This window comes from Schistocerca nitens, chromosome 10, assembly GCF_023898315.1.
Source record: "Schistocerca nitens isolate TAMUIC-IGC-003100 chromosome 10, iqSchNite1.1, whole genome shotgun sequence".
Taxonomy (NCBI): Eukaryota; Metazoa; Arthropoda; class Insecta; order Orthoptera; family Acrididae; genus Schistocerca; species Schistocerca nitens.
In genome coordinates, this window is record NC_064623.1 from 89979967 (window position 1) to 89996649 (window position 16683).

Below are 16683 nucleotides of genomic sequence, written 5' to 3' on the forward strand. Positions count from 1 at the left end.
AGAAATCGTAATGTTCTGTTTTCAAGAAACATCTCAGAAATGGTAAACGTCCTCACCACTAGAAACCTTCACCATGTCTGTGTGTGGTTTCAAAAACACCGTTAATCATAAAATAATTCTTGTTGTTCGTAAAGAGAGCTCTGTCTAAGCACAGACGGGAAAATCAGAACAATTATGCAAACAGAACTCGAAGAACTGTCCTACAGAAGAGAAAAATGACTGGAATTTTCGGTATCCTACACATTCTGGCCTGCCATGCAAATTGTCTTGTTGACTCCTTTCGTACATTTCCCACCTTTATTTGGCTAACAGAACATTGAATGTGGCGTGTGCATCTAGCAGGTGTAAGAACGTTTGCTGGTTCTCTAGACATGAGAAGCATCTTCGTCAACTTTGTAAATTATAAGGATTTTATTGTACAAAAGTCTACAACTGTTAAACTACTTGTATACATAGTTTCCGACTGACATCGGTATTCGGGAGAAGAAATATCAGTTCTCACGTAAAGATCTTCGCAGACGGGATAAGTTTCTAGTTACTCAGAGGTTTACAGCACGCTGCACCTCGCTGAAGTTTTGGGTTTTTAGAGAAATAATTACCAGCCTATATCTTCGGAATAATACTGTGCCAGTGATCGCTAGCATACTGCAATGTGCTTGATATCGAGAAGTGTTGCGTAAATGGTACGATATTCTGGAAAACCACGTGAAAATACGTATGCTCTTTTAATCCCATAGTCTGGAGATGGGTGTAGAACGCAATCTAGCAAGCAGGTGGGGACCAGAAACATTGTGCCAAGTGGAACCAAACCACCCTTCGTGCAGCAGTTTGGAGAGTGACCTCGGTCGGCTCTGGAGAGGCGTCGGGCCAGGGTGTGTGGGGGCAGATGACTAGTGACCGTTGGCTACAGTGGATGACCTACCGACCTTGCAGTGCTGCAAGGACTACATACGATCCATGTGCTTATTCTATCTGTCTTCGTGGTATACTAGGTATTTCCACAAAGTAAGTGCCACAAACGTGTACAGATCCAGAAAAAAATATTTATTGTACAAAAATCTACAACTGTTAAACTACTTTTATACATAGTTTCCGAAATTTTGTAGACACTTGTCATAGTGTGGCACATGTTGTTGTATGCCTTGTTCATAGAAGGTTGCCACCTGTGTATTCAACCATGTGCTTACATGTTATTTCAGCTCATCATCATCGTTGAAGTATTGACCACCAAAGACAGATTTTAGGCGTAAGAAGAGATGAAAGTCGCTAGGAGCGAGGTCCAGGCTGTATGGAGGATGATCAAACGCGTCCCAGTGAAATTCCCATAAGAGTTGTTTGGTCACATTCGCCGTGTGAGGTCGGGCATTATCGTGGAAAAAAAAACAACACCTTTTGACAGTAATCCGCAGCGCTTGTTCTGCATTGTGTGGCGCAATTTCTTAATGGTCTCACAGAAACCATGTGCATTGATTGTTTGGTCTTGTGGTAAGAAATCAACCAGAAAAATGCCTTTTGTGTCCCAAAGAACGGTGCACATGACTTTCCGAGGTGTCAACATTTGCTTAGGCACTGATTGCCGTTTCGTTTAAGGGGTGTCGTACGATTCCCAAGTTTCATCTCCCGTGACTATCCGAGAATGAAAACCATCGTCTTCTTCAATGTAGCGAGTCAAAACTGAAGTGCACTGCCCATCCGTTGTTTTTTGTGTTGTTCAGTAAGAATTTTGAGTACCCAACGTGAACAAAGTTTTAGAAATTTCAGTTTTTCAGTAATAACTTCATGAATTAGTGATCGTGAGATTTGCGGAACTTCCATAGCAAGGGCACTAAGTGTAAACTTACGGTTGTGCTTAATCTTCAATTGTGTGAACCAGTTTATCAGTAACCACAGACGGACGTTCACTTCGTTCTTCATCGTGCACTTGATCACGTCCTTCACTGAACAGTATGGACCATCTTTTAAGCACTGAATCACTCATAGCATTTTGTCGGTAAACCTCGTAGATTTACCGATGAATTTCCTATGGTTTAACTTTCTTTGCATTTAGAAAACGAATCACAGATCTGATTCTACATGCAGTGGCATTCTCAGTTACGGTTGACATTATAAAGAAGCACTACAAAGCACACGTCAGCAGCAGCGATCTGAAAATGGAGCACATGTCTTCTCCTTGAGTCAGAGTAGCTGCTGCGCATGCTCAGACTTGCGATCGTAGCGCTGCCGCTGATAAAAATAGAAACGAAACTTACTTTGTGGACGATGATCGTATGTACTAGTGTCTGGTGGTCGCTAGCTATGTGCAGGATGCGGAAGTGATGTTTTTGTTTGGCATAGGATACGAATCACAGATCTGACACGATATGTGATGATATATAGCCAGGCTGGAGATCGGTTTCACGCTGAAATATTCAAAGCTTCCATCGTCAGTGGCAGAGCAGTGTAACTGAGGAAGTGTCTTCTCGTATTTCATAATCTGTAGACCACTTTTGCAAGGTTTAAGTGTCAGTGCAATGTGGCGATCTGTACAAAATAGTTTTGGCAGTGAAAGTCTCATCTGCAGAAGAAAGTGGCAGACAGTGCTCCCACATCAACAGCAGCAGCAGCATTTTGGCGGGTAAATTCAGTAAGAGCCAATCAGAATGCTCCATCGTTTGTGCTGGGACATAGGAGACCCTACAGCCTGGTTTGAACAAGATGGAGGCAAGCTATCTACAAAAAGTTCTGAGAGTAACATGATCTTCTTTGTTCAACTGTTCAAAGACAAGTTGAAGCAGACCATCATCTCTGGCGGGATGCTATCCCTAATCCGCCACTGTGGCATTAGGACATCTCCAGAGTAGCATCTGTAGGACACCGAAAATTCCAGCCATTTTCATCTTCTCTAGGACTTCTTCGAATTCTGTTTGCGTAAGTTCTGATTTTCCGGTCTGTGTTTAGACAGTGTTCTCTTTCCAAGCACTGAGAGTGCGTTTATGATTAATGGTGTTTTCACAAGCACGCACATAAACGATGAAGGCTTCTAGCGGTCAGAACGTTTATCATTTCTGAGTCGTATTTAGAAGGCACGACATTATGATTTCCGGGAAGGGTAACATGTGATGGATGTGGTGCCTCATTAGGACCATCAGGAAGAATGCTTTCTGTGTTATTCTGGGCTATTTCCGTAAACAGGTCCTGTTAGGACAAGAATTTCCATGCAGACAAGCTGAGACAACACAGAAACTGCTACAACAACAAAAGTGACTTTAACTATATGTGCGACATTTAACGATTTCCGAGAGGGAGACTTGGCTACTATTTACATACACATGTGACATCAGTATAACACTGACAAACTTTTAGCTGCGTCTGGAGGGGTGAGCCACTATGCAAACATCTCGCCCGGCGCTGGATCCGCACCTATTAAAGCTATGTGTCAGCCGTGGTGGCTAGGCAAACATGTGCGCAGTCAGAAGCATCTCACATGTGGGACGGGCTGTCCCATTAGGATCGCTAGGAAGAATGCTGCCGTGGCGCGCACAGCCACTCAAATACAACGGGTGGCTACCCCTGCAGAATAAGTCGCACCTGCAACATAGTTCCGGCGCGTTCCGCCAGCCGGCACTAGAGGCGCCAAACATGAAAGCAGCCGCGGAATACGCACGCGCGCGACCCCTTTTTCCGACGCAGATGGTAATACGATGACATCACCATCCACCAATCGGGTATCGCCAACGGCCGCCAATCCTCACAGCAGAATCCCTTCTCTTTCCGCCAGGTTAAATAGCCGGCAGGAAAGGAAACAGGCTCCGCCTCGCCTTTCGCATCCGTCTCCCCTCCCCTACGTGGATCCTGTATGATCTCATCCCCTTCCCCCACCTCCTCCTTTTCCTTGAAAGGATACGGATCCTGTACACCTCCCGTAAACTCGATCCTCCTCACCCGCTCGTCTCCCCGATCCTCTCCCACCCCCGCCCGCTGCCGCGCCTGTATTCCCACGTCCCACCCGGTCTCCATCTCTCCACCTCCTTACCCTCTCCCAAGGTGGCTTTCACCAGCTCCCCCTCCCTGATGATGTCCTCCTCCCCTCCATCTACCCCTCCTATCCACTTTGACCCTGCCCCCCACTTCCGATGTCCTTTCCTTTAGGCACCCTCCCTTCTCTTTCCTTTTCCCCCATCCCCTCCCTCCACCCCTCTTCCCCCGGGCTTCCCCTCCCCCTTCCCCCCTCCCCCTCTCTCCCGTGCCCCGGGCATCTCTGCTCTGCTCTGCTCTCCCCTCTCCCTCTCCCCCTCCCCTTCCTCCTCCTCCTCCCTTGGCAGGTCCCCGGACTCGCACACGCTCAGTGAACATTCGCGCGCCGGAGATCATCGCCATCAGTGTCTCGTGTGTGTGCCTTCGTCTGTTTTAGTGTTCTTCGTCGTCCCGCCTCATCTGTTCACATGTGCCGTCGCCGTCGTCCATCTTCTGTGCGCCGTGTCAACGAGTGTTAGTGTATTTTCGTCCAGCGTGAACGGCTTCGTGTTTATTATTTTTGTCTCTACATTCTTTGCCCGCCATTTTTTTGTATTGTCTGTGTCACCTATGTATCGTATTATTGTACCCCTTAAGGCTGAAGAGCAGCGTATTATGCTGCTGCCAGCCCGCCTTGTATGAGGTGCTTAAAATTACAATAAAGAAAAAAAAAAGGAAACAGGCGTCTTTCGACCCGCCACGGACCGCCGCTGGGAGGAAACATCGTCGCAGCCGGATCGACCAGGTGCCCGTCTTCAATACGCCAGTCTTCGACCCGGAAGCAGCGCCCGTCCAACTCCTCGGCATCCGTTGGAGAGCATCGAAAGAGCACTACCAAGGAACGTAAAATATCTAATAAAGCAAATTTTATTATCACGTGGTTGTTGATCACTGTATATAACATTTGGCGACGAGGATAAAAACTTGGTGCATTTTTCAGTATGGCGACTCTGGAGCCAGTCGACATGACCCAGGCAGTGCTGACCCTGATACAGAATCTACTAGCTACCAATGAGAGGCTGGTGCAAGAGATGCAGAGGTTGCTCCGCGACAACGAGCGAACGACACCTCCCTCATCGGCTGGCCCAATGCTGCCTCCTTTTCCAGTTTTCGACCGTCAGGTAGAACCGTGGAACTGCTATATGACCCGGTTGGAGCAACACTTCGGAGCATATGGAGTATCGGGTGAGACGAAGCAACGCGCTTTTCTATTGGCTTATGCAGGCCCTGCTATCTATCAACTTATAACGCAACTCCACCCAGGTGAGGATCCACCAAATTTGAGGTACGAGTGGATAGAGAACAGTTTAGCAGAGTATTTCGACGCGCAAATGCATGTAGCGGCAGCTCGTCGCAAGTTTTTCAACTGTCATAAAGGGCAGCACGAAACTTACCAAGAATGGATAGCCCGGTTGCAAGGATTATCACAGAACTGCAAGTTTGCATGCACCAATGTAAGGAGTCAAAAGTCATATTCAGCCTCTCTCGTGAGGGACATGATTCTGGTTCACTCACCAGATGAGTCGTTAAGACATGATCTACTTAGAGACCCAAGCTTAGAAACTTACCTACCAATCATTCGAGCCTTTGAGCTATCACAGCACTCGGTTTGGGCCACACAGGAACCGGAATTTGTTTTTTCCAATACATCGGTTACCTCGCAACGAAGTAACAGGGTCACAATGACTAATGTTAGGCGCAGGCCACAGTTAGAACAACGCAGACAGCCTCTCCAATCCTGTAAGTATTGTTTCACCGAGCACAATAGACAAGACTGCAGGGTTTGCAGAGTTCAATGCACCGTCACAAGGCAGAAGTCTGTCGTTCAACCGAAAAAATGGATGTGGACCTCACGCAGGATACTGCTTCTGACACAGGTTCGGAACCACAGGATGTCTCTATGGTCAAAGCACTGACGCCACCATCGCCTCACAAGATGTTCATACAGGTCAAAGTTCACGATCAGGAGAGCAAGCTGCAAATCGACACAGGTTCGGCAGTAACAATAATCAATAAACCGACATACGAAAACTAGGCTCCCCTGCTCTCAGCCCATTTACAACTATTCGGGTCAAGGGATCTTTCACAACACTGATCAGTTACGGACGCCAGACAGTCACAGGCTGCATTCTGGTGGTTCCAAGCTCAACGGCCACGAACATTCTGGGACTGGACATCTTTCACGCCCTCGGAATGCAAATTCACGACGCGGAGCCGGAAATTAATGCAGTACAACACCAAGAACTGACGGCGCAATTCCAGGAAAGGTTTCCATTTGTTTTTCAACTTCCAACGGCCGGAGTACAAAATTTTCAAGCAAGCATTGAACTCATACCTCAGGCGGTTCCGAAATTCTGCAAAAGCCGCCCAGTACCATGCGCCCTCCGCGAAAAACTAAAAATGGAACTGCAGAGATTACAGGAGGAAGGAATCATATCCCCCATAGCAAGCAGTCGATGGGCATCGCCAGTCGTCATAATAGAGAACCCGAATGTGGCGATCAGAATCTGCGGTGACTTCAAACGCACAATCAACGCACAGTCACAGAATCTTACCCTATATCAACGATAGAAGTAATTGCCACTCGACTCGCTGGAGGAAAACTCTTTGCGAAAATAGACAAAAGACGCATATCTACAGCTGCCGATCGACAAAGAGACGGAAGAAAAATTAGTAATCAACACGCCTTTTGGGTTCTTTCGATACAATCCCCTCTCTAGTGCTCCGGCGATTTTTCAGTGGTTCATCGAACACCTAATACACCACATCCCGGGCACAGCAAATTATTTGGACGACATCATTGTCACAGTCCGGAACACAACGGAGCTCATAAGGACCCTTTCAGAAGTGTTTGCGGTATTTCAAGAGGCAAATCTCAAATGTAACGTGGAAAAGTGCGTTTTTGGGGTGCCACAAGTGGAATACTTAGGCCACATATTTAGTGCTTCAGGCATACAACCCAATCCGGCATACTTAGCGGATCTTCAAAAACTAGCGCCACCTACGGATACCACACAACTCAAATCAGTATTGGGGAAAATCAATTATTACAGGCGGTATATCCCTCATGCTGTTGCAATAGCGGAACCACTGCACCACTTTCTCCGCAAAGGGGTAAAATGGCACTGGTCATCCAAGTGTGACAATGCTTTCCAGACTTTAAAGAAGCCACTCTTAAATACTACATGGCTTTGTGCACATGAACCGACACACCAACTGGTTCTAGCAGCGGACGCCTGCGATTATGGGGTCGGAGCAGTCCTTTCTCATGTGATCAATGGTGTGGAAAGACCAATAGAGTTCATCTGAAAGTCTCTAACAACTGCTCAACGCAATTACAGCTAAATGGAGAAAGAAGCTTTGGCTATAATATTCGGAGTGAAAAAGTTCCACGAATATCTGTACGGCCGACATTTTGTGTTACAGACGGACCACAAGCCTCTGGTACCACTGTTCAAAACATGGGCTGACATACTCACCCGGACGGCACGCTGAATTCAGCGGTGGGCACTATTCCTGGCAGACTATAACTACGACATACAGTACCGTTCATCAACATGAGACGCGAATGCGGACTTCATGTATCGGCTCCCGGCAAAAGACGATCCAGCATTTGATGCAGACCCGGTCATCTGCTGTCCCACTGGCACATCTTCCGCTAGATGCAAAAATCATTGCCAAACGTACGGCTGAAAAAGTCCTATCTAAACTTCTCCAATTCATTAAGACTGGTTGGCCAGGCAATAGGAAACAGATACAGGACGCAGACCTTAAGGCGTACTGGGACAGGCGACACGAATTGTCGACATGGAAAGGCGTCATACTCCTGCAAGGTTGAAACCACGTTACCAGGGTAATTATTCCAGCGGCCCTGCACAAGAAAGAACTGGATCTCTTACATAAAGGACATTGGGGAGTGGTACTGACTAAACAGCTGGCTCACAAACATCTCTACTGGCGCGGGATGGACCTCGCAACTGCGGACACCATAGCCTCCTGTACGACGTGCCAGCAACACCAAGCAGCACCTCCTAAGAAATATTTTTCGTGGGCCGCGGCAGAAAAACCATGGTCTCGGATTCACATCGAATAAGCACGGCCCTTCCTCGGACACTACTGTTTAATCGTCATCGACTCCACTACGTGTTTTCCATACGTATCACAGATGACGCTCACAACCTCAGCAGCAACAATTCAAGCCTTAGCGCGCATTTTCGCAATCGAAGGGCTCCCGAACTCGATGGTATCAGACAATGGGCCCCAATTTTCCTCTGCGGAATTTAAGACATTTTGTACATTAAATAGAATCCAGCTGGTACACACGGCGCCATTCCACCTGGCCTCGAACGGGCTCACTGAGCGGTTCGTGCGAACGTTTAAGGCACAAATTGAAAAATTAACTACCCATTATGCTCTACCTGCTGCTCCATGATTGTTCTTGTCTTCTTACAGATGTCAACCTAAGGAGGGTGATCACCAGCAGAACAACTACATGGAAGACAGCCACGATCCCATTATCGTTACTGCAACCACAAGACAGGCAGGATCAGCAGCCCCCTCAGTATCAGACGAATTATCAGCCCGATCAGAAAGTATGGGTCAATGTACATACACGGGAGCATCCACAGTGGATACCAGGTATGATCGCACATAACAAAGGAAGGGCAATGTACGTGGTCATCTGCACAGGAGGCGTCGTTCATATCCGACACCAAAACCAAATCCGGCCACAAAGGGACAACGACCTCTCACCTCAATCTCTAACTCCAAACACTGTTTCAGGTCACACAACCCAGCCATCATGGAGGCACGCCCTGCAGCACCCAGCCGTCAGCAATCGGAAACACCGATGGACATGGATTATTGCCCAGGCTCTCCTCTTCCAGGCATCGAGGCAATGGACACTGATCCTGACGAATACCTCAACCTCGGCGTCTCCGTCCTTGGGGAGGGGGAGGAATGCTGTGGCGCGCACGGCCATGCAAATACAACGTGCAGCTACCGCTGCAGAATAAGCCGCACCTGCAACGTAGTTCCGGCGCGTTCCGCCAGCCGGCACTAGAGACGTTTTCCCTCCAAACATGAAAGCAGCCGCGGAATACGCACGCGCGCTCCGCTTTTCCCCGACGCAGATGGTAATACGATGACATCACCATCCGCCAATCGGGTTTCGCCAACGGCCGCCAATCCTCACGACAGAATCCGCAGAGGAATACTAGAGCCACCGGGTTAAATAGCCAGTAGGAAAGGAAACAGGGGTCTTTCGACCCGCCGCGGACCGCCGCCAGGAGGAATCATCGTCGCAGCCGGATCGATCAAGTGCCTGTCTTCAATACACCAGTCTTCGACCCAGAAGCGGCGCCTGTCTAACTCCTCGAAAGAGCATCGAAAGAGCACTACCAAGGAACGTAAAATCAGTTCAATTATAAAAGTCAGTTTTATTAACGTTTCCATACTGAATTTTTGGGCAGGAGAAAAGCCTTTTTATTTTCCAAAGAAGGTTATCTGTTGTAAAATTAAGTGATGTCCTGGCTGCACCTAATAAAGCAAATTTTATTATCACGTGGGTGTTGATCAGTGTATATAACAAATGCATCTGGTCATCATTCCACTTTGGAACTCTGTGGGGAACATTTCGCTGATATGTAGCGGTCAAATTTCATAACGATAGTCCGAAAGTGAGCTTACATGCAACGAGTGTTTGTGAACTGCAATATTACAGCTGTCTGAGCGTTGTGATCGTGTTTGCAGAGCACTATACATGCATTATTTTTCCAATTTTACGTGTAGTGATATGTCTAAGCATCAGTGTACTGCATTGTTTTGTGAACATGTTTGTAGTCTGTGCAACGCATTATTTCGATGGTTTACGATTGGTAAGCGTGTTTGGAGAGCATTATATATGCAGTATTTTGACAATGTACTGCATTATTACGGTAATTTACGAGCAGTTTGCAGGTCTGTAGGCTATTTATTGTGACCCCAAGCACAACAGGGTGACTGTGTTGTATCAGTGTAATAAATAAAATACGTGAAATCAGTCCCTAAATCAATCGTTTCAACTTCCCACTGAAAATAAAGTACATTCCCTCCTCTCCAGCAGCTGGACACAGACTGAGTCCGTTTCGCGCCAGTTTTCCCCCAGACCACCATCTTGGATTGCATCATGGGAGAGACCACAACTGGGTCAGTTGCACTCTGGTCCTCATGGGGAACACACTGGATGGAGCTACTGCCTGTGACAACTCAAATTCTTTAAATAAACACTGCATGCAAAATAAAGACTTACACCCATACTATCCAGCAGCCCAGCGTCCTTCTCCCGCCTATTCCACAGAAGTGGTGGTGGTTGAATGTCTTAGATAGCCCAAGTGAGCTTTTTCCCGCCAAAATTTGAACTTCCCATCACGATGTCATTACGAAGTTGGCACATCTATCGCCGCCATATTTTATCCGCCATCTCGAATAAATATGTCAACAATGCAATGTGGGGTGACACTGATGATGCTCTACCAGTATCCACAACAAGCATTAACTGTCCCTGCATGCATGTTATCATGCTTGCATTCATCATTCTGAATGTTACACCAGCTATTAACATAGCAGCATTTCACACTTGCAATAGCTTATCTCGCTCTTACATTAACCTGTAATCTTGCAATGTTCATCACATGTGTTAGCTAGACAAATGTATTTCGAAAATTTGATTACTCTATGTCGATTATTTGTTGGTATTGGAACTTTTTACATCTGTGTAGGTTACATAAAACATTGATAAGTTACAAGCGAATGCAGGCAGACCATGTAACATAGCTATTGATAGCACATTCTGTGAATTGATGATATAAACCGTTTTTAACAACAATTTATTACAAATTCACATTGCAAAAACCACTTGTGTATCAACAACTGATACATGGTTAAAAAGCTACAAAATAAAGAATTACTAATGAGTAAGTAGTCAAGGTGAACCATGCTTTCTACTTACAGAGCACGCACCAGAGTACTTGTTTCCAGCACACAACATACTGTCAACAATAAAACCTCTTTTGTAGAACTGCTTGCATATTGAATTGGGAATAACCGTCACACGGGTCCATTGAAGTACCTCTGAACAGGCTGATGCTGTAAACAAACGAATTTTGTCATGTCATCTTTCTGTTTCTTTACCAACACGAATATCCAGCAACTATTCCCTTCAGTAGCGAAACAAAATTAATAAACAATATAATGTCCTAGGTGTTCATAATGTAAGAGTCTCTGAGCAATAAACTGCTAAAATCATAATGATAATTTTGCAACAATTATTGAATGCCCTTAGATTAATTACCATTCTCCTTTTTTCCAAATAGTTTCATTATGATAGATATTGAATCAGTTTCCACATGACCAATAAATGACCTGTTTGTGTACATATAAACTATTTAGAGATGAATGGATACCACAGAGAAACTTAGTAAATTTTAGTAGCAGATATATACGAATCAGTCTTTCGAAAACAGATCAGGGAGCCAAAAGGAGTTGACGAAAACGAGCAAATGCAGGTTAGATGTAAGCTGTATTTCGTAAGTCTTGATGTCTCTTATTATTTAGTGCGGATTATTCAGACTACGTGAAGTGCTCCGTGTATGTAGAAGTCGATTGTTATTGAAGAATAAGTAAATGTTATTCGTATTTTGCGATAATATAAGCCTTTGTGAATTTCACAATGAATTATTTAGAACCTTTCATAAAGACATTAACTAATTTTAATCAATAACACTTTAATCAATAACACTTATAATTTTTATGGCTGTGAGTTCATATCGACATCATACTTATTTTCAAGCTATCTACAAAATGTACAAAAAGTTCTTAGATAATTTTTTGTACATTTTCATTAATTATAATTTTTACTTTAAAATTAACTCCGTATACTTAACAATAAAAAACACAGCATTCATGAATACAAAACTTATACAAAACAAACCACAACACAAATAGGCATATTTCCACAACATGATAAACGCATTAATAAGCATTCCATTACAAAATCCCACAATACAAAAAGAACAGGTAACTCTAAAGAGACATAGAATGCACAAACATCTTTAACCCCACTATGATCGACCAAAACACATGAAGCCAGCACCCTGCACAATACATAATAATGTAATACTGGCAACAGAAACAAACACAAAGTGTAAATTCTTCTACATATCACAAACATATGTAGAGTAATATTTAACAAATTTAATGCAGTATTGAAGAAAACCACAATATGATTTACATTTCACACTGCACGCAACATCAAAATACATGCCCGATTTGTAAAAACAAAACGACCAACCCACACACATACAAATCACTTGAAATGATTGTAGAAAATTCCATATAGGCAAAACGGGCAGGAAATTAAACAAAAGCTATCACAAATACATAATAAATAGCGATACGAGCCAATCTTCATTCTTTCATCACAACAAAACAGAAAATCGCAATGTAAACCAAACAGAACATGCTATAGAAATCATGCACATAACACCAAAGGGCCCGAAACCAAATTTTCTTGAAGAAATAGAAATTTACACTCATATGCAGAAATATCCAAACAAAAATACACTAACAAAACCTTAAATGAACAAACTGAATTAAAACATTAAAGTTACATCAATAAATTCATTGAAACCATCGAAAAAGATAATGGAAAAAAATTAGGAAAGACAATACCACCAGTAATCAATACAAAGATAATAATATCACAAAGGCCGATTGATTAATGAACCAGATATGTAACCATGGAGGTAAAAAACAGAGCAGTAAATGACTAACTTGAAACTGATGTCCGCCATCTTAACTAGCCCAAAACATTAGGTTCACCACATTCATACCCCATACTACTTGTGATTCATGTAAGCTCCCTAATTTTTTGTATTTAAAACAGTTATTGCACACACATGACACCGGCAGTGAACAAGAAGCAGTCGTAAACAATGGTCTGCTAATGTTTTGCACTACTTAAATTGGTGCACATGCTGGCTTCAAAATAATGTACAGCATAAGTCTGTAGTTCCACCTCCCTTCTTTTTTTACCTTCATGTATGTAACCACACTACATAGGTATAGATAATTCCATGAGTAAACAATACAAAGATGATAACATCACAAAAATCCTAGATTAATAAATCAGAGATGTGACCATTATATATTGTTATTATGCAGTTAGTAGAAGCTGTCAAATTTTAAAAACCATCAAACATTTCAAAAATAGCGTTCAAGAACTGTAGATTAATAAAACTCCATCAACATTTTTCCATATAATAAATTTCGGCAGTACCAGCGATAATGATGTGCTAAGAACGTAAGCACTTCCAAATTGTAATGTAAATATTATAATGTAATTTGTAACTAATGAAAATGTACAAAAATTATTTTTGTACCTACATCCTAAATATTTTTCAGATAATTTGACAATGACCTTATTGTTGAAACGAGCTCATAGCCATAAGTACAGCTGAATAAAATGGCGTTACATCAGCGTTATCAGTTAAAATTATTTAATGTCTTTATTAGAGATTTACAAGCAGTAGGTCTGCAGGAAATAAAAATATTTATAGCCTAATTTATTTCGAATTTTTTTACTGTTGTACCTATGTTTCTCTTACTCTCTTTAGAGAAACATTTAAACTCGTAATGAAATGTACCAGTGTTAGCATCATTGTGAATTTCGACCTCACTTTCATCCACTGAGATGCTGTACATAATATCATTTCACCAAGAACATTGAGGAAAAATGCACGATGTAGTGACACAAAGTGTGGAAATTGTAGCTGTTTGTTTCAGAAATTGAGAATTACTTATACTGCATTACAAAAACACTGCTCAATTCATATGTTTTGAAAAGGAGCCTAACAGTCTGAGTTTTTCGCATACTCCTCTTTACCAGCAACAGCAGTATTTGATTTGATACCATATCCTGCATACAAAGTGCAGGAAGGCATAACAGGAATATCCGTGGGGGAAATGCGAAAGTTTATAATAATGAATGGCTATAAGCAATGCAAACATAACGTATAAAAATTAAAGAAAACTTTGGAAAAGACCGAAACAGCTGTTTGAACATTAAGAGCTCATGCTGCCAAGCAGTTCTAAGCAAACATCAGAAGCCTGAAGGGAGCTGAGGTTGTATGGAAGGCTATGGAATGGAAAGAGGAAGCTGACAGAGATGGGGTGAGGGAAAGGAAACTGTAAGAAAAATGTGATAAAGCGTCGAAAGTCCTTTTAACATTTCTGTGATTATTGTGTATACACTTTTACCAAATTTTAATTAGTCGATTATTATGTACCAAGAACGACATATTCGAACATTTTATACATAAGACCCATACATTTATCTGGAAGTTTCACTCAGCCATATATGGCAGTGACAAAAGTCATGGGATAGCGACATACAAGTATAAAGATGTCGGTAGTATCGTGTTCAAAGGGAATAAAAAGGCAGCACATTGGTGAAGGTGTCAAGTGTACTCACGTGATTCATGTGAAAAGGTTTCTAATGTAATTATGGCCACTTGACAGGAATTAGCAGATTTTGAATGCGGAATGGTAGTTGGATCTAGACACATGGGGCATTCCATTTTGGAAGTCGTTAGAGAATAGAATATTCCGAAATCCATAGTGTCAAGACTATATAGAGAATACCAAATTTCTGGCAGTAACTCTCACCACAGACAATGTAGTGGGCAACGGCCTGCACTTAACGACCGAAAGGAGTGGCGTTTGCGTAGAGTTGTCTGTGCTAAGAGACAAGCAATATTGCGTCAAATAACTGCAGATATCAATGTGGGACGTACGACGAACGTAGTCATTAGGACAGTAAGGCGAAATTAGGCATTTATGGGCTATGGCAGCAGACGAGCGACGAAAGGGGGCTTTGCTAACAGTACGACATCGCCTGCAGCACCTCTACTGGACTCGTGATCATATCGATTGGGCCCCAAGACGATTGGAAATCCGTGGTCTGGTCGGATGGATCCTGATATATGTTGATAAGTGCTGATGGTAGGGTTCGAGTGTGGTGCATACCCCACGAAGCTATGGACCTAAGTTGCCCACAAGGCATTGTGCAAGCTGCTGATGGTTCCATAATGATGTAGGCTGTGTTTACATGGAATTGACTGGGTCGTCTGGTCCAACTGAACGGATCATTGACCGGAAATGGTTATGTTGGACTATCTGAAGACCATTTGCAGCCATTCATGGACTTGTATATGCCCATTCAATAATGTGCCATGTCACTGGGTCACAATTGTCAGCGACTGAAGATCATTCTGGACAATTTGAGTGAATGATTTAGCCACCCAAATCAACCGACATGAGATCATCGAACATTTATGGGACATAACCGAGATGTCAGTTTGTGCAGAAAATCCATCTTCGTAACACATTCGCAGCAAAGCTCAATATTTCTGCAGGGGACTTCCAACGGCTTGTTGAGTACATCCCACATCGAGTTGTTGCATTGTGCTGGGGGAGGGGGGGTAAGGAGTTCCGGCACGGTATTAAGAGGTATCTCATGTCTTTTATCACGTCAGTGTATAAGTAACATATCATTTGTGGAGACATTGGTGAGAAAAGGTTGTGTAGTAAGAACAAGTAAGAGTGTAACTGAGAACTTACATACAAAATTATTGTAGTTATTCTTTGTCTGAAGACGAACTGTCTAACAGATTAATTCTATAACGAAAATCAGCAGTACATAGGATAGCCAAGCTTCTTACGTCAAGGGTTGATGCAACTAACGCTGCTGCACGAACCTTAGCCATTCGCTGGCTGCAGCCTACTCTCAGAGAATCAAGCTAACACCAGAGAAGTTTGACATCACCTGAGGTATTGCTGGTCACTCAGTTACAAGAGCTGAGAAGAATCGTGGCTACTGTTTCCACCAAAATATAGTTGAAGGATACACCCCCATCCTAACAACTGGCCTAGCTTGTCAGAGACAAGGACTGCTGTTTTAACTCCTCAATACAGTGTAACGTTGGTACACATATTTTTTGCTACTGTTGTCAACCTTTATTCTTGAGTAGACTCCAGTCGACATGAAAATATATGTAGGATTACATTTCAAGTCTTTACTCTGAACACTCTATTGAAAGACAGCAACTGATGATGAATGTAGGTTCATAGTTACGATAATGGCAGTATTATTGTATTTGGCGCATAACTATAGCGAAACAAAGTACAATTACTACAAATTGAGGCATTATCAGGAGAAAATACAGTTGTTACATTTTAACCCCAAAGAAATCTGAGTCACGATGCACATTATGACAGTACACATTTTCCCAGCAGATTCTCACCATTGGAACAATATCGCAAAATAATTATTAACAGTGGCTGTGTGTGCCAGGAAGAATGTAAGACAACCTGCTGCATTTAGATCCAGATGCATTACCACGCAAAGTTTACATTTTAAAACTGAAAATTTAGGAGAGTTGAATAAACACACCATCAGTAGTAGGGAACGTACTAAGTCACAATGGTGGTGGGTAGTAAGAGCACAAATATCAAACAGGAAGATGAGGAGGTGCTTAAGGGAACAAGGGTTACAAGAGCGTTGCAGACTTGGGAAAAGAATATTGTGATAGGATCGAGGGTCGAAGTACAAAACAGAACATTTCAGTCTTGAAACTCTCACCAATAGCTACG

The 16683-nt window shown here is 43.2% G+C and overlaps 1 protein-coding gene across 1 annotated transcript in view; it reads right to left on the reverse strand.

Annotated features, from left to right (window-relative positions):
* The window catches only part of LOC126209905 (collagenase-like), a 391700-nt gene that overhangs the window by 38945 nt on the left and 336072 nt on the right, over positions 1–16683 (reverse strand). The window contains exon 8 of the mRNA XM_049939026.1: positions 10982–11118. Coding sequence (XP_049794983.1) covers positions 10982–11118 — 137 coding nt within the window. The remainder of the gene's footprint in view (positions 1–10981; positions 11119–16683) is intronic.